The 17,453-nt window shown below is 39.6% G+C and overlaps 6 protein-coding genes across 6 annotated transcripts; 3 read left to right on the top strand and 3 right to left on the bottom strand.

Annotated features, from left to right (window-relative positions):
• Positions 1-2,554: 2,554 nt before the first annotated feature.
• On the top strand, positions 2,555-4,036 carry SS1G_13021 (predicted protein; the record flags this gene model as incomplete). The annotated part of the gene is made up of 5 exons (XM_001585879.1): positions 2,555-2,602; positions 2,843-2,896; positions 3,282-3,380; positions 3,739-3,808; positions 3,912-4,036. 5 exons carry the CDS (start codon positions 2,555-2,557, stop codon positions 4,034-4,036), a joined length of 396 nt encoding a protein of 131 aa, XP_001585929.1.
• Positions 4,037-5,273: 1,237 nt separating this feature from the next.
• Positions 5,274-6,095, bottom strand: SS1G_13020 (predicted protein; the record flags this gene model as incomplete). The annotated part of the gene is made up of 3 exons (XM_001585878.1): positions 5,274-5,414; positions 5,663-5,758; positions 6,066-6,095. The coding sequence occupies 3 exons, from the start codon at positions 6,093-6,095 to the stop codon at positions 5,274-5,276; spliced, it is 267 nt and encodes an 88-aa protein (XP_001585928.1).
• Positions 6,096-7,824: 1,729 nt separating this feature from the next.
• Positions 7,825-8,908, bottom strand: SS1G_13019 (hypothetical protein; the record flags this gene model as incomplete). Its single annotated transcript, XM_001585877.1, has 2 exons — positions 7,825-7,879; positions 7,935-8,908. The coding sequence occupies 2 exons, from the start codon at positions 8,906-8,908 to the stop codon at positions 7,825-7,827; spliced, it is 1,029 nt and encodes a 342-aa protein (XP_001585927.1).
• Positions 8,909-9,398: 490 nt separating this feature from the next.
• On the top strand, positions 9,399-9,777 carry SS1G_13018 (hypothetical protein; the record flags this gene model as incomplete). The annotated part of the gene is made up of 2 exons (XM_001585876.1): positions 9,399-9,540; positions 9,710-9,777. The coding sequence occupies 2 exons, from the start codon at positions 9,399-9,401 to the stop codon at positions 9,775-9,777; spliced, it is 210 nt and encodes a 69-aa protein (XP_001585926.1).
• A 2,955-nt stretch (positions 9,778-12,732) lies between these two features.
• On the top strand, positions 12,733-13,383 carry SS1G_13017 (hypothetical protein; the record flags this gene model as incomplete). Its single annotated transcript, XM_001585875.1, has 2 exons — positions 12,733-12,776; positions 13,050-13,383. 2 exons carry the CDS (start codon positions 12,733-12,735, stop codon positions 13,381-13,383), a joined length of 378 nt encoding a protein of 125 aa, XP_001585925.1.
• Positions 13,384-13,816: 433 nt separating this feature from the next.
• On the bottom strand, positions 13,817-14,937 carry SS1G_13016 (predicted protein; the record flags this gene model as incomplete). The annotated part of the gene is made up of 5 exons (XM_001585874.1): positions 13,817-13,958; positions 14,094-14,151; positions 14,304-14,369; positions 14,791-14,849; positions 14,888-14,937. 5 exons carry the CDS (start codon positions 14,935-14,937, stop codon positions 13,817-13,819), a joined length of 375 nt encoding a protein of 124 aa, XP_001585924.1.
• Between the last annotated feature and the right edge of the window lie 2,516 nt (positions 14,938-17,453).

The raw sequence follows: 17,453 nt of genomic DNA, 5'->3' as shown, positions 1-17,453 counted from the left end.
TCTATGTCTGTTTCTTTCGGTCCAGGATTCGAGTGTGATAATCAATTACGATTTAATCGATACGTAAATTTCAGGGCTCGTAGATTCGTAGGTTCGTAGGTTCGTAGGTTCGTAGGTTCGTAGGTTCGTAGGTTCGTAGGTTCGTAAGTTCGTAGGTTCGTAGTCTATACGCAATTATTTTTACTTCCCAGCGTACGGGAAAGAGTGTAAGATGAGCTTAGTATTATGTCACACTCAAGAATACTGGGTAAAGTATCTTGTATTAGAAAATACTAAGCTAAGGAGAAAAGAAGAAGGAAAACAAGAGTAGAGAGTTTTCTTATGATTAAATACAAACGGGGCATGCCACGTGACCCGGAGGTGTGAGGCGTCACAAGATTTTTTTTTCTTTAAATAATAAAATTAAATTAGATATATGTTTTTATAAATAGATTTTAATATTTAAAAAAGATTAAGGATTTAAAAGTGATTGTTCTAATAGAACAAAAGAAAGTGAATAAATTATTAATTATTGACTTTGACTTGATTTGATTATTGATGAGGGAGGGGTTGTATGAAAAGTGGGCTGGCTGTTTATACCTCGGTATTGTAGTAAAGGAAAGAGGGAATTAACATTTTTATTAAGATTCACCACTATATTGAATTATTTCTCGCACGAGTGTACTATATAAAGACCTCCTACCCCCTATTCCTAAAACTCCAAAAAACCATCACAGATATCAAGAATTCGGCATGTGGGAAATCAAAGTCAGGAATCAAGTTTAGGGGGAAAGATAGAAAGGTAGATTGATTGATATATTTTTATGTAAGATTACCTGTTGTGTTGATATTCAGGTAGGTATGGAAAGGATTCTTTAGTTGATTATAGATAGTATCTGATATTTATTTTATTGTTATTTTGATATGTGTTTATTGTTGTTATTTATTGGTAAATGTTGTCAATGTATGTGGTTTTGAATTAATTTGGGATGAATATTTATTACTTTGAGTTCTGGTGGTTTTTTAAGACTTTTGATCTGAGAATTATCAATTCTAGAGAGATTTAAAATAGTATATGGATTATAGTCAAACTGGTAGATATATAGATCTGATTTTAAGATATGGTTTTTTTGTGTTAATTTTGAAAGATAGTATGGATGAGATGTTTTTATAATACTATGAGGCTTTGGCTTTTGTGGCTGTAGAGTTAAGATAGAAGAAGGGGGGAGGAGTGGGTATTTACTTCTCGAGTGGATGGGATAAATGTACTGTAAGCATATTGATGGGAGAGTAAAATAACCAGGTTATGATTTGAGGTTATTAATCATCTTATTCACTTAAGCATTCTTGTCTTTCAATTTTCACGTTTCATCAATAGAGAGTTATAAGATGCGGTTTGCTCTTTTAACATACGGTATGGCGATTTTGGACAGAATGAGGATTTGGTATATGGGTACCGTGTTGCTTGGAGGCTGAGAACCCCTTTGAGTAGGTATATAATACTCGGCTTATATGTTAAGCATGACTTTCAGATAAGAAACAAGTATTGAGAATGACAGTATTAAGTTGGAAGATAGTAGAAAGGTTTTATTGTCGATAATTAGGTCCCCGTTGTCGGGTACTCTTAGGATTTTTCATAAAGATTCCAAATGATAATTGAGATAAACCGTATGATTACTAGACCGGAAACTGATACGATAACGCAGAATCGCAGACTAAATAGGCAGAAACATTAACTTTTTCAGAAACATGGAATAAAAGAGTAACTATCTCTCATTAAACCCTTAGCTGAAGATTCTAAAGATGAGCAGTGAGATACTTTTATAGACCGAGACGCTTCAGATAAAACGGAAGAATGCGAGAATATTCACCACCTACTAAAAAAGGCGCATAGCATGAACTCTTATACATGCGATGCAGATACTTCGATTCAAAGTGAATTATAGATTGATAGAAGGGAACACAAAAATCCTTATTCATTTTGCTGTAAGGTCTTCATGTAGGTAATTATTGTTATAAAAACACAAGCATCGAAGTGACTCGAAATCTACAGACAGCTTGAACACGTATTACAACAAGATTCATTTAATGAAGGGTATATGATTTCGAGTTAAATTTATGATACTTGAGTAGGTATATTTAGCTTGTTTTATTTTGGGAGGATATAGATAGTTTTATGGTGGCAATGCAAGGTCTGGAAGATATCGAAAGTAATTTATTGTTGTCGTTGTCAGTAGAGTCTACTGTTTTATCATCATCGAATCTAAATATTCTCACCCAAAGTCTGGGATGAATGAAAATAAGCAATAAATCACATAGCCAATTGGAAAATAAGAGGTAAATAGCTTCTTTATCACAGGTATTCATGACTATCAATTTTTCATCCCAATTCAAGCACATATTAAATTAAGGACTACTACTCCCTGTCATCCTCGCTTGTTTAGGGGACAAAAACAGCCGTCTCAAGTATGTAAATCTAAATAAATGAATCTGAACAAGCCTTCCAGGTGCTTAAAAGAACTCTCCCGCACGCAACTGGAAACCTCATCACTCCACAAATGTGCTTTCTGCAGACATGTGGGATTTCCTTCTGAAGACGCGGTTCTGGCTCACTAAATTAGCAGTGAGTTGTACGTTTATAAAAACTTATCTCCTAAACTGCCTGGGATGTATGTGATACTCACCACCACTCGGTAAATTAGAGGGAGTGAAACCATTCATACTTTATACAGGAAATTTGTACTGAATGACTTCCTCCAAACCTCAATCAATACGAGTATTTCCTTATCCCAGCACTCCCTTGCGAAGTCTTATCAATTTTTGTCACATAGTAGTGTATAAGGTGCAGCTACTCACCGTGTAGCTGCCAATTCATTCACAAATCAGGTGGGGTACAAGCTTCGCAGAGCTCAATCTGGTATATATACGCTCGCGGAATGTGCTGTGATTCTTTTGACTTTAGATTTTGTCATGGCATGGTAACATAGGAAGAAGCATGAAAGGGGGAGAGATGAAGTTCTCCTGGATGCTTGGTAAAAGACATTTGTTACTGTCAAGCTTTGAATTTTCGCCATCTTTTGTCCTAAAACCTTCATAGTCATCCGAACCTCATTATCGAGATATCGACTATTTACTAGGCAGAGAAATATTGGGGAATTTCTTAGTTATGATATCAATTATTGGATCCACGGAATATGTGAATTATTGAAGTGGTTTTTGCGAGAAAGTCCTTGTACCGACTTCTTTGACATCTAAATAATCAATGTATTTCAAGCAACGACGAATTCAACATATATCTATAGACACATAAAGAAATTCTGAGACTACAGAACCGAAAAGCCAGTTGTGATTTGATTCATGGACTAAACCAGAGTGAATGGGGTCATTTTCAGATATTGCAAGTCAGTATATGACGGGAGTTGAAGTGAATAGGAATAAAAACTATGCGGGGACTGGGATAATTGTGCTACGGTGCAAATTTTGAGAGTCATAGGGATTTAGCAGTAATGGAAGGCTTTTTAAAGTACCATTATAAATATTGAAAAGCCATTAATTATAACTGCATGTCCAAACATCATTCATTTGATCAGCCTTATGTTGGGAACTGGTGAACCGACTCACCGAGTGAGCTACAGCACTGATTTTACCCATGAAATTGTGGAAACGTTGTGCGGGAACGGGAAACCATTTGGTATTGGTGAATTTTATGAATTCTTGCTGTCTTTCAATTACTTTCAACATAAGAACTTTTAACAACAGCAATATTTCAGCTCGAAAACCTTCCTAAATATAAATTCACGCTTACATCAAGTCCGAGAAAAACATCCGAGTAAGTAAATTCTGGAAATGCTAGTTATTGCATTGACACGAGATTTCTCCCAACATATCTATGAATAGCGTCGAGAAGTTGGTTTTGCTATATTATACTCAAGTGGATATGGATGATGCTTTTATAGACATGTTATCCTATTCTGGGAGAATAGATTCACCACTGAAACTTCAAGGTGCATGCCATGGGTTTGCAGTGGAGAGGGGGAAAAGGAGCCAAGAAGCTTGAGAAGAGAAGTAGATGGGATTGGTGAATAAAGGCTCAAATACAAGTACTCGGTGTTTTATTTTTTTGTTTGGTGGATATATATAGAAGTAGGCGTGTAGATAACTTGTCAATCGTATATAAGCACCACAACTTTCGGGCTTGAGTTAAGAACGGGACTGTACATTCTTCGGCCACCAGGTAATTGCTTTATAATTCTTAAGATGCGAAAAGTGATGATAATACCTTGAATTTTGCTTGGAGGTAATGGGCTCTTGTGAATAAACGTTTTTGTTGTTGGTAAGTATTTTCAGCACCAAACCAAACATTCTGTCTATCATTATATATGTCTCATTCCATGATGCAATATCTGAAATATGACAGCGAATATACAGCTTCCTGCATAATAACCTTATATACCCGAAGAAACCTCAATAAATAAAAGGAACTGAGATTCGTTACTATGACGTCGATTAAGGACTGCAGTATAAACTAAGATTCAGGACAACCCAACGCCCCTTCGAGTGAGTTCTTGCGTCATGAAACTGTGTGAGGACAATGACACAGGACCTAACCGATGCTTTTATAGATCTACATCCCAAAAAGAGCACAAATTCACCCGTACTGGTAGACTTAAATATGCCCGACTGCGAGTGGAATACTGAAAGACCGAGAAAATCAGTGAATTAGCATCCACTCAATCTGACCCCTCCAACTTCTTATTTTTCTCATTTCTGTGCATAAAAACTAATCCCAACCCAAAAATAAATCTGCAACATAAACAATCCGAAGCATGTCAGCCCAGTCAAGTCTTGAAAAGTATCCCGAGCTTCAAAAGTTTACTTTGCGTTCTAGGGTAGATAGGTATATAAGAATTTGTGAGAAACTAACTAGGATGTGGCAAACGAAAGAGAAAAGTTAGACGGTAGATCATATGTTATTGGGTTTATTGAGACTAGAAAGAGCATCAGATTGAATTGATTGATTCTCTAGCTAAGCAGTTAAGCTGCGAGTATATATTCAAAAAAATGAAGGAATAAGGTTAGGTATTCAGCCTTCGGAATTAAAGTGCTTTGAAATCAAAATATTGAAAGCAAACAAACAGTATACCAAAAAGGAAAGAATGAATTAAAAGTTGAGTTTTGTTTGCTCCTTATATGCATCATGCAATATATATGCATATGCTGCCAAGATCCCAGGAGGTCAACATATGTTTATATTAGCATGTCAAGAATGATTACGCTTCTCGTACCACTGTTTCTCATGCTTCTGCATTTGGCAATAACGTGTGCAATGCTGATGCTTGATACTCTAATTCCTTGGCGAGGATATTGTGCTTCAAGCAAGTCGTAAGATATGTGATTCTGTCCGTGGAATGTCGAGTTTCACTGTCAATTGCTTTCTTCTAGATTTTTTGCTGTCACTTAACAATCATTCTGAAAACCAAACGAGAATCCATAAGAATCCAGCGAGAAATTTCAATAATCTCAAACCCGCTCTTCAAATCTCTGTAATAACGCTGGTTATACATATAATTAAGATTGCTCAAAATCATCCATCGCCTCAGCATTTCACAGCTCGGATCGCTCAAATTTAGCATCAAAACTCTCAAATTCCTGCACAGCGGCTTTTATGCTCAGTCATCGATACTTGAAGAGATATATTCACTCTTTGACTAGCAAGAAGAAGAAGGCGCGTGAATTTAATCCATGCAGTCCACAGCCAAAACGGTGCTGATGGTTTTTGCTACTAGGACGTAGGCAGACATGTGTGACTTTACGGATATATCTATAATTCTCGTTGAAGGTATAATTTACGGAAGAAATAGAAAGGGAAGAATAGTTTAGCAACGTAAGACAAATACTACCTACCATCGTCGTTTTTGATTTTGAGTATCGTTATTTATTCATGCGTCATTCGCTGGTAGTATACTATACTAAAGATGGACAAAGTAAAAGGAAAGATAATTAAGTAGTGATACAAAACTAGCAACGAAATAAAAGTTTCAAACCAAAATACTCGAGAGCTAGCAAAAACGAGAGACCTCGCTTACCAGGAACTTTCCCCATCGTAGAGCGATCATTATCCACGATGTTAAACTCTCGTTTTAGTCCTAGAATGACTTCTCCTCTAGCTTTCACTTTCACAGTTTTAATAATATCAAAATCACAATTTCCAACAACTTCATCCAAATTCAATAAATAAAGAAAAATAAACTCGCTATACCTAGCATTTCCCCGGCTCATCCTTGAAACCCATGAATAACACTCACGCATAAAGTAAGACTAAATGCAGAACTCACTCGCGGTACTGAGCTCTTCTCAAAGAGATATGTAGTGGAAGTCCTATAAAAAACAAAAAAAAAGCTATAGTAATAATATAATATCTCTGATCTGATCTATAAAAGAACAAATCGATCAGATATACTTTCCCCAAAATCTACTTGCACATTTGAGAAAGAGACTGGAAGTTATACTAACCACTTTATATTGGCGAGGGACTACTAGGTAGCTAGAGTACTTATAAGTCTGGTGAAAACAGATTCTCGGGATAATAATTTTAAACATTTAACAGTCAGAAATTTGACGAGGTGATATTGCGTTTAGTTGTATAGGTATATGTATAAATCTTGATTATGGACAACAACAATACTAAATTTCCTAGAAATCTGGGTCTCGCAGAGCTGGAGGATTTGGTAACAGCAGCCATTCATGAAGTTACCAAACTTATAATATATAGAAACTGTTGCCTTCATTTCTATACGATATCTTGAGTTGATATATTATAATGACTCAAATAAACAAATCAATTTACCAAGCCCAGAGACTCTAACCTGTTACATAAAATAAATAAAATAAACACCTCCAGCAACTTTTGAGATATAAAACTAAAAATCTACTACACCAAAATTCTCCCCCCCACCACCCCAATTACCAACCACCAACCCACAACCCACAACCCAAAAATGACAGACTACAGACTACATGCCTTCACAACAGGAATCTAAAATACCTCATCCTCATCACTGCTACTAAGCAGATGATTCGAAAAGATGAGTCTGTAGATGATTGAGTAATTGGTGGAGGTAGGGACGGGGGGAGGGGGGGGGGGGGGGGGGTGTGGTAGGCGAAGAGAAGACAATAAGAGTAGTATGGGGATTTGCATTATGATGTTATTGATATTGATATTGATATTGATATTGATATTGATATTGATATTGATATTGATATTGATATTGATATTGATATTAGATATGTAATTGTAATTGCAATTGCCAAGAGGAATTTGTCGACGTCACTTAACATTGACAATTAGACGATTAGATAATGACAGCTATTTTGCTGTTGGTTAAATGAAGGGGGTTAAGGGTTAAGGGTTGAGATATGAGTGGTTTCTGGTGTATGTAGTACTGCGATGAAAACTTTGCGAAGAGGATAAGTAACGAAGAGCGCGTTTGGGGTAGTTTAACTGGCTTTTTCGTGTTTAAATTCTCTCCAAACAAGACCTCACTCTTTAATAGAGAAGATATCACAGAAACATGGACTGCTAGGAGAGATGTGACTTTTTTTGATACTCCGATATACGTCCTCCGATCATCCATCAAAATGTTTCGTCAACTGACCCTCATATGCATCTATTCCTCCCTAATATCAAGTTTGCACCGTGTGCTATCTTATTATTCGCAGAACTAGAAATCCGTAACAAATTGCATCGCTGAAACATGCGCAATTGAACTGCATCATAGATATCATCATGTAAAAATTTCCTGACTAGAGCGGGTATATTTTCCGGAAACGCTAAAATGCAATAACTTATTCATCCTTGACGATTAATCCATCAGAGATCTTGGATCTTTGAGCAAATTCGCTGTTGCTGTTAGTTAAGTTGAAAAGAGAACGAGCAGGAGACGGGATTTACGTACGTCCAACTTCCATCATATACCTTTCTCACACCAGACTCTCCATATGCTTCTGCCAGTGCAGCATCAATAATCGTAGCTGTGACGCCGGTACCACAACTGCTAATAATAGGCTTTGACGGATCAACACCCTTACTCTCAAACACCTTTCTTAACTGGTCCGCAGGTAACAAAGTCTTGGTAGTTGGATCCAACAGTTCCCCCATGGGAAGACTAATACTACCCTTCATATGACCACTGGTCAATCCCTCTCTCGGCTCTGGATCCTTTCCTGTCCACCTCCCATGACTTCTCGCATCTAATATTTGCACACCTTCAGCTCCCTCCTTACTAGTATCCTTAATAATTTCACTAACTTCCTCGAAATCCGCAACTTTGCTTTCATCTAATTGTGGAATCGGATATGCGCAAGTATCAACATCCCAGAATTCCCCACTTTCAGTTGGATACCCCTCTTCCACCCATAATTTGAAATTGTTCAAAATATGTACGCTTGGATGTCCAAAAACCTTTAATGTCCACCCTACTCTCGGTGCGCTGAATAAACCTTGCTCATGTGAATCGTATACTACGACTGTATCATCTCTACGAATTCCCAACGCGCTCATGGCGGACGCGAATGTTGTAGCATCTGGGAGCATATGAGGATAAGGAGAACGTTTGTCGCATACTTTATCGAGATCGAAGAAACGACTAGAGGGAATGCGCTTTTCGCGGTAGGTTTGAAGACCATTTAGGGAAGATGTAGGTAGGAACCATGTTGAGCAGAGGGCGACGGTGCGGGGAGAAGTGGAGATTTTGGAGGGGGGATTCTTTTTGAGGGCCTCGGATAGTTCGGCTGGAGTGACGAGATACGATGAGAATGATCGATGGGATGTCATGGTGATGTATTTGGAAAAGGTGGAAGTGAGGGGTTGTCGTGAGTAAGAGAAAGAGCTCAAAATGGGAGCTCGTCGATAAAGTAAAGATGCTGCCATTATGGCAGATATGATGTTATCGCAGATTAATAAAAGTTTATCATTGACTTGAGATTTCCCAGATTCAAATCCTTTTTTAAATCAGGAATATCGAGATCTGTTGGAGTAGGGAAAGCTCAGCTCTGAACAATGAAGGTTTTGATTTCGCAACAAAGATTAGGATTTGTGAGTAAAATGTACCTATGTAATGAGCTTTTGGTTTGTGGTTGTTGGGTGTTGGAGTTTCTTGAGTAACCTAACGTAACTTTGTTCAGCCCAGCACTCAAAGCTTATCGGAGCTTTAATTCGCCGTTCTTATCAGAGCTGGCCCCCACGCTACCCAGGTAAGATTACAACATAACTTTTTTGGAAATGAGCTATCGCAACCCCGACAAAACAAACAATTATTTACTCTGTATTGAGTCCACGAACTTACGCATTGCAACACAGCCATCATTGAAAACCTCAAGTTTCGCAAACATTTGAGTGGCAAACCTGCGCTTTTCACAAAATGAAAGTTAAAATCAAAACTTGGAATGCCGTCGCTACTTGGAGGTGGGATCTTGATGAGGATGATGTCTGTGGTATTTGTCAGGTACATTTCGATGGGACATGTCCTACTTGCAAGTATCCTGGCGATGATTGTAGTTTGTGTATGATTTTTCTCATTCTTCACAGTTTCGCATTCATGATTTCGCAGCACAGCTAACTCTGAGTCGAAAATAGTATCAGGGAAATGCGGGCACAATTTCCACATGGTTAGTTTTGACCTCGCACTGATTGACGGAATTGAAACGTTGACAAGGATACAGCATTGCATAGTAGAGTGGATTAAACAAGATTCTTCCAAAGGACAATGTCCTATGTGCAGACAGAGTAAGATCATTTGAGAGACGAGGAGATCATCGCAAAAGATATTGACTGATTATGCAGAATTTGAATGGACCGACAATACGACGGCACCAGAGCCAGTTCAACCTTCATGATCAAACATACACTCGTATGCGAGCGAAAACATACGACGTCCGGGACACTACAATCGAGAATAGGGAATTATTTTATGTTATACGGCGTTGGACATGTAAATAAGAAAGCAAGTTGAGCAGGCGTTGGACGGTGATATTTGATACCCTCGGATTATACGCAGAATACATGAATTTTTGGTCGCCGCGTGCGGATTCTTACATCGAATTTTGATGTCTTATCGGAATATGAATACACTCGAATCATATCTTTCTATGTTCTTGTCATTTTTCACGAATCAATCACTCGATTCTTCAACCTATTTACCGGCAGAATTTCAAGCATTAATACAGACTCATTTGCTACTTCTCCCGCCTCTTCGAACCAATTACTCGAACCATCACCGTCAATCCTATTCTTACATTTATATCTTAGCTATTACTTGTAAAAATATAGCACAAGTCTGATGCCCATGTATTGGCTTCGGAAGTTCAAAGGTTGAGCGCTGACACGGCTCATGCTTGGATACGGGTCTTTCAAGCTTCCAGGGCTTGTGGAGTTTGCCTGAACAAATTGCATAGGCTACGGATGTTCTTAGATTGATTAAGTTGACTATTCCTGTCAAGAAAGTGCTAGCTTTAATCACTGCATGTTGGTTCTAGCTTGATATTTGCATTCAACACGCACCCCCCTTTCCAATACACATTCTTTGTCTCTGAAATTAATTATATATAGTGAACAATTCTCCCAACAATGTCGCAAGATGCCTTCAATTTTTGACATCTCGGAGTGCCCTTCATGATATTTTCCGGTCTTCAGTCTCCGAACCCGACTGTCATTTCGATCCCATTCCGCTAAACCACCAAGATTGACCAGCTTCGACATCGTGCATAAGCTCTGGCCCCTTGGAACTTTAAGCAACATCAAACTCTTATCATTACAATATATTATCAATCACACTAATCTTCAGCACATACGACCATAGACTTAGGAGAATTGGGCATCCCGTCCGCTCTGCCATACACAAGCCTCAGATCGGTAGATTAGTAGTTGGGTGGGTGACCACCAGCGAATCCCTACTGTCGTATGTTTTTTCCTTTTTCAACCTTTTTTCATTCTTTTTAGTATTCTATTGCACCATCATCATCTACTTAACTATCGATATCTCGATGGAATCTTCCATGTTTGGTAAAATCGAAACCACAACATACACCCAAACCACCTTAGCTCGCTCGCTACGTTCAATTCGAGGTCTCTGTTTTCTTTTACCATCATTTTTCAGTTTTATCACTACCCAGCAACACTACCCAGTGAGATAAGCCCAAAAAGGAACTGCACCGCCCTACATCCCATAGTTGGTGGTGGAGGAGTTTGCTGTGCTCTGTTGCTGCGGCACTGTGGAGTGAAACTTCTTCCTTCCCTCCTGGAAGTTCACATTTCTATTCCACCTTGATAGGCTTTGGGTTCGGCGGCGGACTCGGGCTTGTTTCTTCTGCCGTTGTATGGAACAAGGCTTCCTGCATCCGAGTCTTCCTTGTCCTACCAAACTACTATGTGTGCTGTTTCTTGTTCATTCGCCAAGTGCGTGATCTATCTCTGACTTCGTCGTAATCACGACATGTAAAAGTTGGCTTCTGTTACTTGTGATATCTTTGATCAAGCAAGCCATGGGGTTTGGGATTCTAGCAACAGTTCATCATTGGGTGCCGCAGGATTACTTATTGCATTGTCTCGATCTTTCCTTTCATTTAGCGTCGTAAGAGTATGCAAAATAGATTCAATCATCATAAATTCAATATTTCCACAGCATTAGACGAAATTGCATCGCCTTGTCTTTGCGTTTTCTTTCACAGTGATCTAGACTTCGTATATCAAAATTCTTCAATAAAGTAGGCCCGACATCAATGTTTTGTGCTATTAGTTGTCGGACAGATAGGTCGTTCAACGTTCGACCTACGTACGCCACATTATGCAGGCATTCGTGTATCCTCGCACAAAGATATTGATCAATCGTAATCTTCAATTGAGAGAGAAACTCGGCTTCATATTGGGCCCGTGTTAGGATAATGCGGGGTAGGTTTCCTAGCGATGCCTTGATGGTCTCGCGTCGTGCAAGGCAAGGGTAAAACTGCAAGCAATCCTTTGAGGATATGTAAGACGACGATCTACTTGGCATGGTATTCCTTGTTCGCGTTCCTATGTATCCAGTGATATATGCAGATCCAATGTATAGCTGCATGATATTGTAAGCGAGTACTTTCTTTCAACATCGCGATACTATCCACAGTCGCCATACTCAATTTGTTACATCATAGCATTGCTGAAGCTCTGAACATTGTCCTTTATAAGCCACTATGCATCATCCATGTTTTTCGTATCCTTCATAGCTCTTCGGAATGTAGTGTCCGCCCCAATCTACCAATATCGCCGTGATTCTCAAACCACTGAAGCCTTTGCATCGAGAGATTATTGTTATGCTGTGGTGGAATGTTACTACCTCAATCAATAATATTTTGTTCGTTAATCAGATATATGTGGAACACATTGTTCCAAATTGGGCCGAACGGCCTTATCCCATCGTTTTTATCCATGGTCAGGGAATGACCGGCACTGTACGTACCCTCCTTTAGTCCTCGCTACATAACTTTCTCAATTACATAAGCTTTATACGTATGTATCTAAATCTAACTTTGAACAGAATCGGCTTAATAAACCCGATGGATCACCAGGATGGGAAACTGATTTCTTAGCCCGTAACTACGAAATATTTATTTTAGACCAGACGGCAAGAGGTAGAAGCGCTTGAAGTCCAAGTGGCAATATGACATTGATATGTTTTCCGGCGAAGAGAATTATGGAGATATTTACGGTGACGGAAAAATATGGGTTATGGGCTCAAGCGCGCTCGCATAATTGGTGACCTGGCGTAGGTTTACCTTTATTATATTTGCTTAATACTTTAGCGAGTATTGAGTACTTGCAAATGACTGAATACACTGATCCGGGTGATTGTGACCATAGGATGGCTCAATAGGCGACCCCATTTTTGACGCCTTCTACGGTTCAAATGTCCAATTCCAGTCAGATACCTTAATCCAAGAGATAAATATGCAAAACGCAGGTGCAGCACCCCTCAATCGTACTGGTCCAGCAATTCCATTGAGTCATTCACAAGCCGGTCTTATGCCATGTTTTATAGTGGACAAGGTTCCGGAACTAGTCAAAGCCATCGTCTCGGGGGTGAGCTGACTGGACCCCCATTCCAAGACGTCCTTTTTTCCTCGACGACGCCGGGAGGATTTACAAGGAAGTACGGGATCATCGAAATTCCTTTGCAATATGAACCGGGATTGGGAGTTCTAAAAGTGTTGGAGAAAGTACCTGTTAGGAATGAGAATGCTGGAGATGACGAGTTAGAGGAATGTTGGTTGCAAAGGGAGCTGACGAGGAAACTTAAGAATCTGAGAGAGACTAAAGTGTTAGTGGAAACTGGGGAAGCAAGCCTCATGAAGTTCATGATGAATGTACGGTGAAAAATCTGAGACAAGCTGGAGTGGATGAAGTTAGAGAGGGAGTGGAGAAGGGACAGGGAGAGCAGAGAGGAGGGCACGAGGACCACCTCGTGAGTAGTATACATGAGAATGGACATATACAGTTCTTGGAGAGAAATAGCGATCAATTGCAGGGGTACCTGCGACCTGGATCCGACGTGCTGTTGAGCAGGTGTATGGGCAGCTTGGAGTGATTGATAGAAGATTTGTAGACGAAAGTTTTTGGGGAGATGGGATAGTTGACGTGGTGAGATAGACATTTAGGAAAATCGCATGAGATGGAATGGGGAGAAGATTGAAAAACACACGGGAGACGAAACGAGGAATTGAACTAACGATGTGATCGCAAACCGGTCGGCTCAAGTGACTACAGAAAACACCAGCTGTGGGTTAACATATGGGAGAGCATTTATCTTCACAAATCCTGGGAAATTTCCCGTATACAATGGTTCATTTTTTCCGTCCAGAGGTCTTTCGCTGACCTCAATGTCTTGGGCAGTCCATCATAGTCTATGATACCAAGAACAAAATCATCGGTCATACGCCGTTCTCCCATGCTGCGAAATGTTGTTATTCTCTAATTCTTAGCATGTGTATCACGTGATAGGATACTAAGACTGGATCTCCCTGCATAGTCTAGCGTGATGACTGACTGGAGTTTCTGACGCAAAGGCGCTGATCACTAATCTCACTATTTTGCAGACAGGGATTTTTCGATCTTTTGATCCTTGTCATGGAAGGCTACCAGTTCTAGAAAAGGTCTGGCAATGCAACTATACCCCCACAATACACGTGATATGCTAATCGCACACAGGTTCATTGTTGCGATTGTTTTTAAACTTTCTAACAACATTCATTCATGCCATTCAACCTTCACTAGTTACACAATTGCACAGTTTTACGATGTTTGTTCGATTGCTCGACTTCCGACATGGCTCGTTCTGTACCGTATTCGATATCCTTGGTGTCTTGGGGTTACAGCTTGCTAGACTTACTTGCGACTTTAAAGAACTAGTTATCGCTAACCTTATCTCTGGAACGTTCAAAGTCTCTGCGATAGGCAGTACGGCGCGGTAATTATATTGCTTAACTAAGATAAGACTCATACAGAGGTTGACTTTCACCAATCACGTCGCCGCTGAGTGAGTCTTGACTCTTGACATATCAACAGCCCAACCTTGCTAGCACGTGAGTGTCTATGCCCCACCAACTCGGTATCTTTAGGTTAAACTTCTGTTAAATATCAACCTCATGCCGACTCATCGGTCAATGTCCGCCAAGAGTCTATGGAACAGAGTTCTGCGAGTGAAACGTCGCATTATTAATCATACGTGGGAAAGTTTCTTATTTTTGTCTTCCTGTTATTAGGAGATTTGGCCTCCTCGTGACCTGCTGGATATGGTTCAAATTTTGAGTGTAGTGGTCTAAACTTTACGTTGATTGCTAGACTGCGTTTGGGCATTGGCTTGTATAGTAAGCTTCTCACATTTGCACCTTTCCGATTACGCAACTCATCGTCCACTTTGTCGGCCACATTTTGGGTAGTTAAAGTCTCAATGTGGCATTATGATAACTTTAAAAAGCAAATCGTGAACTCAAATCTTTCTGATTTGGTAATGTGGAAAGCTTCCATGTATTAAAAGGCAGCTATCCAATAATCAAAGCAGAACGTATGATGTGGTCATTTTTCAGTCCTCGGGGGGCCTCCTAGAGTTCCGTTAGAATTAATGCTCTAGATGCTCCAAGTGGGAAATTTCCGTAGCATTGTCGTGGAAAACTTAGTTGATATCGAACTCAAAATACGACACCGCATCAAAGACTACTATCTACAATTCCCACAAGTGTGAGCTGCAATTCGATGTTGTTCATTAGTTGGACCTTAAAATTATCCAGCATCTCATTAAGCGACTGAGTGTGTAAGTGCTTATGTAGAACATATCAATCAAGCCTTGAAGGTGTTTCTATCCCCCACATAGATACTGCCCAGGGTTCCAATGACTGCACATTGTCTTTGAGTTGTTGTACTCGTAGAACGTCAGCTGTGTTTGATATCTTGTACATCATCGTTTGATCTTGATCAGATGTTTCCGGTGAATCATACGATCCGTGGAGAAATATATGCCCGTACAAAGATTTATGCGTTGTACCTCCTCCAATTTGACGCGAAGTTTCTTTCAAAAAGTGATATCATTAGCCCTAGTAGGCCATTTGCCGATCATCTCACAGGATGTTCAATCTTTTGCTGGTAGAAGCGGAAATTCCCCACCTAAGACTTTGGTCAAGCTCGTTCATTTTTATATGGTAGCCCCTGAAGTGCATTAAGACCAATCAAATTCCTTTCGTAAGGATAAACTCAATCTTTAAACTTCGATGCCGGGAAAATCATCAATGCAGAGGGTTTTCTTCCGAGAGTATTTCCACATAGTCCCTTCATAGTTATTGTTGAGTAAACACTATTCCTTGTTGCCGAAGCATTACCGGAAAGTAATCCTTCGTAACCCAGCTTTCTGTTATAGATTTTCTACTTCATTTACCTTTCTCCACCGCCTCGGCGTTTCAATAGTGACGTTTTTTACGAAACTCTATGAAAAGTTTTTGCAAGATGGAAATAAAGTTCAGCGTTCCCGAAGCTCAACCGTTTTCGTCACCAATTACTCGGGATCGATACTTCCAGGAGAGTTCGTTGCACATCTCCACATTACAGCGCATGGCTACATTGTTTCAACCAAGCGAAGGTTGCTGTACTCACCAATTACCAAGCCTCTTCAGACTTTTGTTGCTCATCTCGAAAATACACTTTAGCTATCCCCTGCGTCTTCTGTTTTCCCCTTCTTCTTCTTGGAGTCATGTTATTGTTGATACCTGTAGTAAGTGAAAAACTTGTATACATACACTGAAGTTTACAGGCCGGACTAGTCCAAGACATAAAATTTACCTCGGGAATTAGCTACTCATGGCCCAAGAATAACAAGTCTATGACCTCTGTCTCTCGGACGGCCATTACCATTACCTAGAACGATGTTTTATTGCATATGGCAGAATATTCGGTTTTGATTGAAAACAAGACTTGTTAAATCTCATCCTGGTATAAATTCCAATCCTCTTGCCATAGTCGCACACGCGGAATTTTTCCATTCGATCCAGTATAACAATATTCCATGCCAGCACAATGCTGTCCCCACTGACGAATCACATAGACCTCTCACCCCTTTGTTGCACATCATAAAAATATACTTTGAGACAACTCTATACCCACCTAGCCAGCAGAATTTCTAGGTCATCGTCTGTATCGAGTAATGCAGAACTTCTAGCCGACGTGTTGCACATCTAATGAATATACTTTTCAACTCAAGTGAGCCAACCCAGCCTAGCTCTTTCGCATGAACCCTAGAGAATAACTCTGAACATCTCTTGTTGCATATCTTCAAAATATGTCTCGAGTCAGCCGAGATTAAGTTTCAAATGTACAGCAAATGAAGCAATATACGTAGCTTCTGTTGCACATCTGCAAAATTGACATTCGGCATTGTCCACTTCAGCCGCACCTGGATGTAAGTTCATAAAATGGAAAGCTTTAAAAATCTATTTGTTGCATATCTCAAAACATGCTTCGACTCAGCCGAGATTAACTTCCAGACGTACAGCAAACGAAGCATTACATGCAGCTTCTGTTGCATATCTACAAAATTGACATTTGGCGTCGCATCCACTTCAGCCGCACCTGAACACACGTTCATCAAATGGCAAGCCCTAAATATCTATTTGTTGCATATCTCTAAATATGCTTCGCCTCAACTACTTTTTAATTTTCTTTGTAAGCTTTAATTATATCATCTGCAGGTGCGATTTTGTTGCATCTCTGAAAAATACACCTTTGAACTTGGAACTTATTACCTTTTTATCCACTTCAAAGTGGGTATGTAATATGTATGTACTATGTATAGATAGATAGATTTATTTATTAGGTTTCGGAATTCTGTCTGCGTATCGCGCAATTATGCTTTTGGTTAACCTGGTTTAGGTTTTTGATGGCTGGGAGTAATGAGGTTTGG

This window comes from Sclerotinia sclerotiorum, genomic scaffold (genome assembly GCF_000146945.2).
Source record: "Sclerotinia sclerotiorum 1980 UF-70 scaffold_23 genomic scaffold, whole genome shotgun sequence".
NCBI lineage: Eukaryota > Fungi > Ascomycota > Leotiomycetes > Helotiales > Sclerotiniaceae > Sclerotinia > Sclerotinia sclerotiorum.
The sequence above is the reverse complement of the archived record's forward strand: the minus strand, read 5'-3'. Positions and strand labels throughout refer to the sequence as shown.